At 43.1% G+C, this 12314-nt stretch overlaps 1 protein-coding gene across 2 annotated transcripts in view; it reads left to right on the plus strand.

The window, feature by feature from the left end:
* Window positions 1-12314, plus strand: part of mgat4b (alpha-1,3-mannosyl-glycoprotein 4-beta-N-acetylglucosaminyltransferase B) — a 230308-nt gene that overhangs the window by 210240 nt on the left and 7754 nt on the right. For both annotated transcript variants that reach the window (XM_041840998.2, XM_041841007.2), the window contains 2 exons: window positions 4379-4572; window positions 5087-5165. In XM_041840998.2, the coding sequence (XP_041696932.1) occupies window positions 4379-4572; window positions 5087-5165 (273 nt within the window). The remainder of the gene's footprint in view (window positions 1-4378; window positions 4573-5086; window positions 5166-12314) is intronic.

A 12314-nucleotide genomic window follows, 5' to 3' on the forward strand; every position in this document is an offset into this window, starting at 1 on the left:
ATGCTTCACCATCTGGGTTTGGCGGATGCCAGGAGAACTCTACTTGCCCCAATGCATAGTGCCAACTGTAAAGTTTGGTGGTGGATAAATAATGGTCTGGGGCTGTTTTTCATGGTTCGGGCTAGGCCCCTTAGTTCCAGTGAAGGGAAATCTTAACACTACAGCATACAATGACATTCTAGACAATTCTGTGCTTCCAACTTTGTGGCAACAGTTTTGGGGAAGGCCCTTTCCTGTTTCAGCATGACAATGACCCGTGCACAAAGCGAGGTCCATACAGAAATGGTTTGTCGAGATCGGTGTGGAAGAACTTGACTGGCCTGCACAGAGCCCTGATCTTAACCCCATTGAACACCTTTGCAATGAATTGGAACGCAGACTGCGAGCCAGGCCTAATCGCCCAACATCAGTACCCTAATGCTCTTGTGGCTGAATGGAAGCAAGTCCCCGCAGCAAGTTTCCAACATCTAGTGGAAAGCCCAGAAGAGTGGAGGCTGTTATAGCAGCAGCGGGGGGACCAACTCTATATTAATGCGCATGATTTTGGAATGAGATGACAAGCAGGTGTTCACATACTTTTGATCATGGAGTGTACTTGTGTGCCTTATCCACATTGACTTAAAGGGACATTGCACTTTCAATAAAAGTTTGTTAGATGTTTTCAAACCTCTAAAGTAGACTAATGGCAAGACATTTGTTGTGTAAATCCAGCTATATGCCTCCACCACAAATTAATGTAATGATTAAAACAAAATCAAAGCAGGAAAACCAGAAAGTATTTTTGGGTTGATTTTGGAATGAGATAATCGACGAGCAGGTTTCCACATACTTTTGGTCATGAAGTGTATATACACTGAGTGCACAAAACATGAAGAAAACACTCTAGCCTTAATTCGTCGGCGCATGGACTCTACAAGGTGTCGAATGCGTTCCACAGGGATGTTGACTCCAATGCTTCCAACAGTTGTGTCAAGTTGGCTGGATATCCTTTGGGTGGTGGACCATTCTTGATACACACAGGAAACTGTGGAGCGTGTAAACTGTGTGTGTGTGTATATATATATATATATATATATATATATATATATATATATATATATATACAGTGGGGGAAAAAAGTATTTAGTCAGCCACCAATTGTGCAAGTTCTCCCACTTAAAAAGATGAGAGAGGCCTGTAATTTTCATCATAGGTACACGTCAACTATGACAGACAAATTGAGAGAATAAAATCCAGAAAACCACATCGTAGGATTTTTTATGAATTTATTTGCAAATTATGGTGGAAAATAAGTATTTGGTCACCTACAAACAAGGAAGATTTCTGGCTCTCACAGACCTGTAACTTCTTCTTTAAGAGGCTCCTCTGTCCTCCACTCGTTACCTGTATTAATGGCACCTGTTTGAACTTGTTATCAGTATAAAAGACATCTGTCCACAACCTCAAACAGTCACACTCCAAACTCCACAATGGCCAAGACCAAAGAGCTGTCAAAGGACACCAGAAACAAAATTGTAGACCTGCACCAGGCTGGGAAGACTGAATCTGCAATAGGTAAGCAGCTTGGTTTGAAGAAATCAACTGTGGGAGCAATTATTAGGAAATGGAAGACATAGAAGACCACTGATAATCTCCCTCGATCTGGGGCTCCACGCAAGATCTCACCCCGTGGGGTCAAAATGATCACAAGAACGGTGAGCAAAAATCCCAGAACCACACGGGGGGACCTAGTGAATGACCTGCAGAGAGCTGGGACCAAAGTAACAAAGCCTACCATCAGTAACACACTACGCCGCCAGGGACTCAAATCCTGCAGTGCCATACGTGTCCCCCTGCTTAAGCCAGTACATGTCCAGGCCCGTCTGAAGTGCATTTGGATGATCCGGAAGAGGATTGGGAGAATGTCATATGGTCAGATGAAACCAAAATATAACTTTTTGGTAAAAACTCAACTCGTCGTGTTTGGAGGACAAAGAATGCTGAGTTGCATCCAAAGAACACCATACCTACTGTGAAGCATGGGGGTGGAAACATCATGCTTTGGGGCTGTTTTTCTGCAAAGGGACCAGGACGACTGATCCGTGTAAAGGAAAGAATGAATGGGGCCATGTATCGTGAGATTTTGAGTTTTTACCAAAAAGTTCTATTTTGGTTTCATCTGACCATATGACATTCTCCCAATCCTCTTCTGGATCATCCAAATGCACTCTAGCAAACTTCAGACGGGCCTGGACATGTACTGGCTTAAGCAGGGGGACACGTATGGCACTGCAGGATTTGAGTCCCTGGCGGCGTAGTGTGTTACTGATGGTAGGCTTTGTTACTTTGGTCCCAGCTCTCTGCAGGTCATTCACTAGGTCCCCCCGTGTGGTTCTGGGATTTTTGCTCACCGTTCTTGTGATCATTTTGACCCCACGGGGTGAGATCTTGCGTGGAGCCCCAGATCGAGGGAGATTATCAGTGGTCTTGTATGTCTTCCATTTCCTAATAATTGCTCCCACAGTTGATTTCTTCAAACCAAGCTGCTTACCTATTGCAGATTCAGTCTTCCCAGCCTGGTGCAGGTCTACAATTTTGTTTCTGGTGTCCTTTGACAGCTCTTTGGTCTTGGCCATGGTGGAGTTTGGAGTGTGACTGTTTGAGGTTGTGGACAGGTGTCTTTTATACTGATAACAAGTTCAAACAGGTGCCATTAATACAGGTAACGAGTGGAGGACAGAGGAGCCTCTTAAAGAAGAAGTTACAGGTCTGTGAGAGCCAGAAATCTTGCTTGTTTGTAGGTGACCAAATACTTATTTTCCACCATAATTTGCAAATAAATTCATAAAAAATCCTACAATGTGATTTTCTGGAGAAAAAAAATCTCAATTTGTCTGTCATAGTTGACGTGTACCTATGATGAAAATTACAGGCCTCTCTCATCTTTTTAAGTGGGAGAACTTGCACAATTGGTGGCTGACTAAATACTTTTTTCCCCCACTGTACCTATGATGAAAATTACAGGCCTCTCTCATCTTTTTAAGTGGGAGAACTTGCACAATTGGTGGCTGTCTAAATACTTTTTTCCCCCACTGTAGATATTCCATTAAAAATCAGCAGATTCCAGCTACAATAGGCATTTACAACATTAACAAGGTCTTCACTTTTTTTTTCTTCTAAGTGACCCAAAACTTTTCAACGTTAGTGTATATTCCAGACTATTTGGGGGATTTTTGTGTATTGTTATGTATTACTGCATCTTTGGAGCAAGACACATAAGCATTTTGCTGTACGCGACCAATAACTTGCTCTTTTATTTCATTTATTTACATGTTGGTTTCTTATGGACAAAGAGAGACTGCAATCCATCTGATGGTTTGCCACTGCCACCTACAGTTAATATTAGCATTTTCTAACCAAAAACAAATTTAATTAAATGTCCCCCAGTTAGCATACTCTAAATTTCATGTACAAATAATCTCAAAGTAACAGTTGTTTATTTAAATAGGGATATGTACAATTAGAACTATGACAAATTCATAAAGAGTCTGATATATTTGATGCACCATCATCATTATCGTATGAATGTGAAGTACAGTACATTCTCATAGGCCTTTAAGCAAGCTGAAAAAATTTACAATGTTACAAGTCATCTCTCATAGATTTGTTGTGACATTATCCAGTGTTAGAAATATACTATTCTCTGTTATCATGAAGTTGCACAAACTCCATGTGAGATTGCATAATTTTTGCCAACAATAATGTAGTTCCTCTCAAACCCAAAGCCACTTTGAGGAGAGATGAGAGAGCATGACTGGCGTTCATTTTCAAGTAAATCAAGTAAACTGAATAAATCAGTCCCTCGAGGATTCTGCGATCAACAATTTCCTGCATATTATGCGAGGTTTTGCAAATTTGACCAATCACTGCACTATTTCCTAATAAAGAGTCAAATCATCACAATATTATAGCATCAAACTGACCCATCACCGCAGTACAACAAGAGGCCTCGCAATTTCAACCAATAAACGCACATTTACCGTATAATATGGTCCAATCAAGCCACACGTAAACTAACTTTTCCCCTCGTCAGCGCATCTTCGCAACAAATGGGACAAAATCATTGCATATTGCCATGCTAAATGTCAGAATTGCCGCAGCAAATCAAGGATTTCTGCCCGAAAATATTACAAATAATCCCTGCAAAATCCTGGAGGGACTGATACATAGGGGATTTAACATTTTTAGTCAAGCTCCCGGATATATCAAGTTAGAATTCATCCCTGTGTCTTTAGCTAACTGCACCCTCAAAGTCAATATGAGTGCTTAGTGGTAGAAACAACTCCCTCCATCTCTCCCCTCTCTGACCCCCCTCCTGTGGTCTAATGGTTTGCTCCAGGACAAGGACTTTGGCAAGCAGACTCTGCACAAGGGCCACGCCAACCCGCTGGCGGAGGTGACCACCAGCCTAAAGACATACCAGCACTTCACCCTGGAGAAGGCCTACCTGGGAGAGGACTTCTTCTGGGCCTTCACCCCCGTGGCTGGAGACTTCATCCGCATCCGTTTCTTCACACCTGTCCGCATCGAGAGGTGTGTGTGTGTGTGTGCTCACATGCTTGGATACACACATACATGGCATGCTTGAATACACACACATACATGGACACACCCACACATGTGAATGCATGGGCATAAACACACGCACACACACACACACACACACAGGATTCTGTGCACATACACACACTTCACACATGTCCCAGACTGTCTCTCTCTCTCTCTCTCCACTAGGCCCATATGAATAATATTTATTCCCATTACTGTCAGGGCAGATGGTCTGTCTACTCTGGACCCCTCTAATTGCTATGGCTCTGTGGTCACCCTTGTTGCCTCAGAGAAGCTTTTGGGGGTTGCGGATGGTTCAGGCTGCTGTTAAGTACTTGGATGCACATGCATTTATAGAAAGCAAATGTAGAGTTTGATCTTGGTGACTTGCTGGCTGGCTGACTGATGATGATAATGATGGCGGATCAATTTGTGTTGAATATCAAATTGACATCCCCCCCATTTGTTGTCATCTCTTTCTCTCTCTCTTTCTCTCTAGGTATTTCTTCCGGAGCGGGAACATTGAGCACCCAGGGGACAAGCTGTTCAACACCTCTGTGGAGGTGCTGCCTTTTGACGTGAGTCTCACCGCTATTCACCCGATTAATTCCCAGCACATTATTATCAGTAGCATTTTACATTACGTACATAACCTTTATACCACATATTCTATTTTAATACGAAGCTTGCAGCTATAAGCCTGATTCATCTTGCCTCAGGATTATTAGTAGCACTTTACATTACATAGACATTTACTATAATATTACTGGAAATATATATAAATGTATATACACACACTGAACAAAAATATATACGCAACATGCAACTATTTAAAAGATTTTACTGATTTACAGTTCAGATAAGGAAATCAGTCAATTGAAATAAATTAATTAGGCCCTAATCTCTGGTTTTCACATGACTGAGAATACAGATATGCATCTGTTGGTCACAAATAGCTTTTAAAAAAAGGTAGGGGCGTAGATCATAAAACCAGTCAGTATCTGGTGTGACCACCATTTGCCTCATGCAGTGCGACACATCTCCTTCACATAGAGTTGATCAGCCTGATTGTGGCCTGTGGAATGTTGTCCCATTCCTCTTCAATGGCTGTGCGAAGTTGCTGGATATTGGCTGAAAACTGGAACACGCTGTCGTATATGTCGATCCAGAACATCCCAAACATGCTCAATGGGTGACATGTCTGGTGAGTATGCAGGCCATGGAAGAACTGGGGCTTTTTCATCTTCCAGGAATTGTGTACAGATCCTTGCAACATGGGGCCGTGCATTATCATGCTGAGGTAAATGGCACGACAATGGGCCTCAGGATCTCGTCACGTTATCTATGTGCATTCAAATTGCCATTGATGAATTGCAATTGTGGTCATTGTCCATAGCTTATGCCTGTCCAGACCATAACCGCACCGCCATCATTGGGCACTCTGTTTATAACGTTGACATCAGGAAACCGCTCGCCCACACAACGCCATACATGCTGTCTGCCATCTTCCCGGTACAGTTGAAACTGGGACTCATCCGTGAAGAACACACTTCTCCAGCGTGCCAGTGGCCATTGAAGGTGAGCATTTGCCCACTTAAGTCGGTTACGACGCCAAACTGCAGTCAAGTCAAGACCCTGGTGAGGACGACGAGCACGCAGATGAGCTTCCCTGAGACGGTTTCTGAAGGTTTGTGCAAAAATTATTTGGTTGTGCAAACCTACAGTTTCATCAGCTGTCCAGGTGGCCGGTCTCAGACGATCCTCCAGGTGAAGAAGCCGGATGTGGAGGTCCTGGGCTGGCGTGCTTACATGTGGTCTCCGGTTGTGAGGCCGGTTGGACGTACTGCCAAATTCTCTAAAACGATGTTAGAGGCGGCTTATGGTAGAGAAATTAACATTCAGTTCTCTGGCAACAGCTCTGGTGGACATTCCTGCAGTCAGCATGCCAATTGCACACTCCCTCAAAACATTAGACATCTGTGGCATTGTGTTGTATGACAAAACTGCACATTTTAGAGTGGCATTTTATTGTCCCCAGCACAAGGTGCACCTGTGTAATGATCATGCTGTTTAATCCGCTTCTTGATATGCCACACCTGTTAGGTGGATGGATTATCTTGGCAAAGGAGAAATGCTCACTAACAGGGATGTAAACAAATTTGTGCTCCAAATTTGAGAGAAATAAACTTATTGTGCGTATGGAACATTTTGGGCATCTTTTATTTCACCTCATGAAACATGGGACCAACACTTTACATGTTAAGTTTATATTTTTTTTCACACTACATGACCACAAGTATGTGGACACCTGCTCGTCGACCATCTCATTCCAAAATCATGGGCATTAATATGGAGTTGGTCGCCCCTTTGCTGCTATAACAGCCTCCACTCTTCTGGGAAGGCTTTCCACTAGATGTTGGAACATTGCTGCGGGGATTTGCTTCCATTCAGCCACAAGAGCATTAGTGAGGTCGGGCACTGATGTTGGGCGATTAGGCCTGGTTTGCAGTCAGTGTTCCAATTCATCCCAAAAGTGTTCGATGGGGTTGAGGTCAGGGCTCTGTGCAGGCTACTTAAGTTGTTCCATACCGATCTCGACAAACCATTTCTGTATGGACCTTGCTTTGTGCACGGGGGCATTCTCATGTTGAAACAGGAAAGGGCCTTCCCCAATCTGTTGCCACAAAATTGGAAGCACAGAATAATCTATAATGTCATTGTATGCTGTTGCGTTAAGATTTTCCTTCACTGGAACTAAGGGGTCTAGACCCGAACCATGAAAAACAGCCCCAGAGCATTATTCCTCCTCCACCAAACTTTACAGTTGGCACTATGCATTGGGGCAGGTAGCGTTCTCCTGTCATCCGCCAAACCCATATTCATCCATCAGACTGCCAGATGGTGAAGCGTGATTCGTCACTCCAGAGAACGCGTTTCCACTGCTCCAGAGTCCAATGGCGGCAAGCTTTACACCACTCCTGCTGACGCTTGGCATTGCGAAAGGTGATCTTAGGCTTGTGTGCGGCTGCTCAGCAATGGAAACCATTTCATGAAGCTCCCGACTAACAGTTCTTGTGCTGACGTTGCTTCCAGAGGCAGTTTGGAACACGGTAGTGAGTGTTGCAACCGAGGACAGCACTCGGCTACGCACTTCAGCACACGGTGGTCCTGTTCTGTGAGCTTGTGTAGCCTACCACTTCGCGGCTGAGCCATTGTTGCTCCTAGACATTTCCACTTCACAATAACAGCACTTATAATTAAATGGGCCAGCTCTAACAGGGCAGAAATTTGACCAACTGGCTTGCTGGAAAGGTGGCATCCTATGACAGTGCCACGTTGAAAGTCACTGAGCTCTTCAATAAGGCCATTCTACTGTCAATGTTTGTCTATGGAGATTGCATGGCTGTGTGATCGATTTTATACACCTGTCAGCAACGGGTGTGGCTGAAGTAGCCAAATCCACTAATTTGAAGGGGTATCCACATACTTTTGTATATACAGTACCAGTCAAAAGTTTGGACACACCTACTCATTCAAGGGTTTTTCTTTATTTGTACTATTTTCTACATTGTAGAATAATAGTGAAGACAGCAAAACTATGAAATAACACATAAGTAATCATGTATTAACCAAAACAGTGTTAAACATATCAAAATATGTTTTATATTTTTGATTCTTCAAAGTCGCCACCCTTTGCCTTGATGACAGCTTTGCACACTCTTGGCATTCTCTCAACCAGCTTCACCTGGAATGCTTTTCCAACAGTCTTGAAGGAGTTCCCACATATGCTGAGCGCTTGTTGGCTGCTTTTCCCAACTCATCCCAAACCATTTCAATTGGGTTGAGGTCGGGGGATTGTGGAGGCCAGGTCATCTGATGCAGCACTCCATCACTGTCCTTCTTTGTCAAATAGCCCTTACACAGCCTGGAGGTGTGTTGGGTCATTGTCCTGTTGAAAAACAAATGATAGTCCCACCAAGCCCAAACCAGATGGGATGGTGTATCGCTGCAGAATGCTGTGGTAGCCATGCTGGTTAAGTGTGCCTTGAATTCTAAATAAATCACAGACAGTGTCACCAGCAAAGTACCCCCACACCATCACACCTCCTCCATACTTCACTGTGGGAACCACACATGCGGAGGTCATCCGTTCACCTACTCTGCGTCTCACCAAGACAAGGCGGTTGGAGCCAAAAATCTCAAATTTGGACTCATCAGACCAAAGGACAGATTTCCACCGGTCTAATGTCCATTGCTCGTGTTTCTTGGCCCAAGCAAGTCTCTTCTTATTATTGGTGTCCTTTAGTAGTGGTTTCTTTGCAGCAATTCAACCATGAAGGTATGATTCACGCAGTCTCCTCTGAACAGTTGATGTTGAGATGTGTCTGTTACTTGAACTCTGTGAAGCATTTATTTGGGCTGCATTCTGAGGTGCAGTTAACTCTAATGAACTTATCCTCTGCAGCAGAGGTAACTCTGGGTCTTCCTTTCCTGTTGTGGTCCTCATGAGAGCCAGTTTCATCATAGCACTTAATGGTTTTTGCGACTGCACTTGAAGAAACTTTCACAGTTCTTGAAATGTTCCGTATTGCCTGACCTTCATGTCTTAAAGTAATGATGGACTGTCGTTTCTCTTTGCTTATTTGAGCTGTTTTTGCCATAATATGGACTTGGTCTTTTACCAAATAGGGCTATCTTCTGTATATCCCCCTACCTTGTCACAACACAACTGATTGGCTCAAATGCATTAAGAAGGAAATAAATTCCACAAATTAACTTTTAACAAGGCACACCTGTTAATTGAAATGCATTCCAGGTGACTACCTCATGAAGCTGGTTGAGAGAATGCCAAGAGTGTGCAAAGATGTCATCAAGGGGAGGGTGCTAGAGGGATCTTAGACCATTCCTCCATATAGAATCTTTCCAAATTCTTGATATCCTTGATATCCTTCGTCTCCGCTTATGGACTGCCCTCTTTAATTAAAACCACAGGTTTTCAATGTGGGTCAAGTCCGGAGACTGAGATGGGCATTGCAACATTTTCATTTTGTGGTCAAATAACCATTTCTTAGTGGATGTTGATGTGTACTTGGGGTTATTGTCTTGCTGGAAGATCCACTTGTGGCCAAGTGTTAGCCTCCCGGCAGAGGCAACCAGATTTTTGCCTAAATTATCCTGTTACTTGGTAGAATTCATGATGCCGGTTTGAATTGAAGAGGGCAGTCCATAAGAGCAGACAAAGGATATCAAGGATCTGAAAATATTCTGTATGGATGAATGGTCTAAGATCCGCAGGTTGACGTTTATTGTCATGAGTCTTGTCCTGGAGGCAGATTTTTAGCAATTTCCCCTTAGATAAGCCATCTGCAAAGTCCAAATTGGACTATATATATATATATATATATATATATATATATATATATATATATATATATATATATACAGTATATGCTTTTTGGTCTTAATTTAAAGTTATGGTTAGGTGTTAGGGTTAGCATTTTGGTTAAGGTTAGGGTTAGGTTTAAAATCAGATGTTATGACTTTGTGGCTGTGCCAGCTAGTGACCCTCCGAACAAGATTAATGACGAGAAATGCTAGCCTGCCTAGGATCGCTCCCAACGTGTTCTCCAATCACATAAAATGTGTCGTTATCCTCCCAAGGGGAGGGTGCTAGAGTCCTGAAAACAGGGGTGGCAATAATTTCGACCCGTCTTTTTTAAATTATTCTTTATTACTTATTAAGCAAAATAAAATATCTGAGCAATTTTTGGGAGCATGCAATATAGCCCAGTATTTGTATTATTTGTTTTATATAATATTTTTTGCTCATATTTATCAAGGGTGCCAATAATTATGGACTGTAATTCTCTCAAGTGGAAAGACATCTGACGTCAACTTCCATCTTGTTGACATAGGAGCACATAAACCATGTTGAAAGGCGAGCACCCAGTGTTAAGCCCCAGAGGATACAGAGAGGGAGAGAGAGAGAGGCGAAGAAGAAGAGATGAGAAATGACTCAAGACAGAGCAAGGTTCTCTCTCAAAAAAACTCCCGGGCGGTGGTAATCAGATCAGTCTCCCGCCAGCCACGGTTCGAGCGCTTTTGCCTTAAAATGATATTTCATCCGGCAGGAGGGCTAGGCGAGGCGGGGATTTCAGATTATGCCCCGCAAACCACCGCTCGCCACGACTGATTAATAGCACGATATCGCTCTCCTCCTGTCTCTCCTCCTGTCTCTCCTCCTGTCTCTCCTACTGTCTCTCCTCCTGTCTCTCCTCCCTCACGCTCGATCTATCTCTTTTTTATTATTTATTCTCCGCCCTCCTGCACTCATTCAATCTATCCTTCAACATGATTGTCATTGAGACCCTGTAATGCTGCTAGAGAAAAGGGGGATTGAGGGAAGAGTGCGAATAGGGTGGAGATGTTGCTGTTTTTGTTGTTGTTCCTCCTATAGGAAGAATACAGTGCATTCGGAAAGTATTCAGACCCCTTGACATTTTCCACATTTTGTTAGGTTACAGCCTTATTCTAAAATGGATTCAATTAATTTCCTCATCAATCTACACACAATACCCCATAATGACAAAGCAAAGACAGGTTTTTAGAAATCTTTGCAAATTTATTAAAAATAAAAAACAGAAATACCTTATTTACATAAGTATTCAGACCCTTTGCTATGAGACTCGAAATTGAGCTCAGGTGCATCCTGTTTCCATTGATCATCCTTGAGATGTTTCTACAACCTGATTGGAGTCCACCTGTGGTAAATTCAATTGATTGGGCACGATTTGGAAAGGCACACACCTGTATATATAGGGTCCCACAGTTGACAGTGCATGTCAGAGCAAGAACCAAGCCATGAGGTCGAAGGAATTGTCCGTAGAGTGCCAAGACAGGATTGTGTTGAGGCACAGATCTGGGGAAGGGTACCAAAACATTTATGCAGCAATGAAGGTCCCTAAGAACACAGTGGCCTCCATCATTCTTGCATTTTAATTTTTTTTGTGGGGGGGGGGATTTTACCCCCTTATTACTCCCCAATTTCGATCTTGTCTCATCGCTGCAACTCCCCAACGGGCACAGGAGGCGAAGGTCAAGTCATGCGTCCTCCTAAACATGACCCGCCAAACCGTGCTTCTTAACACCTGCCCGCTTAACCCGGAAGCCAGCCGCACCAATGTGTCAGAGGAAACACTATTCAACTGACGACCAAAGTCAGCCTGCAGGCGCCCGGCCTGTCTCTGAATGTCCTTGAGTGGCCCAGCCAGAGCCCGGACTTGAAACCCGATCGAACATCTCTGGTGAGACCTGAAAATAGCTGTGCAGCGACGCTCCCCATCCAACCTGACAGAGCTTGAGAGGGACTGCAGAGAAGAATGGGAGAAACTCCCCAAATACAGGTGTGCCAAGCTTGTAGCATCATACCCAAGAAGACTTGAGGCTGTAATCGCTGCCGAAAGTCCTTCAACAAAGTACTGAGTAAAGGGTCTTAATACTTATGTAAATGTGATATTTCAGTCTTTTTAAAAATATATATAAATTATAAAAAATGTATAACCTGTTTTTGCTTTGTCGTTATCGGTTATTGTGTGTAGTTTAATTAGGACTTTAAAAAAAATCCATTTTTGAATAATGCTGTAATGTAACAAAATGTGGAAAAAGTCACTGTATGTGCTAATGGAAGTGTTGCATGTCTTTCAACCCACAAAAAGTCATGCTTGGCT

This window comes from Coregonus clupeaformis, chromosome 2, assembly GCF_020615455.1.
Source record: "Coregonus clupeaformis isolate EN_2021a chromosome 2, ASM2061545v1, whole genome shotgun sequence".
NCBI classification, from domain to species: Eukaryota; Metazoa; Chordata; class Actinopteri; order Salmoniformes; family Salmonidae; genus Coregonus; species Coregonus clupeaformis.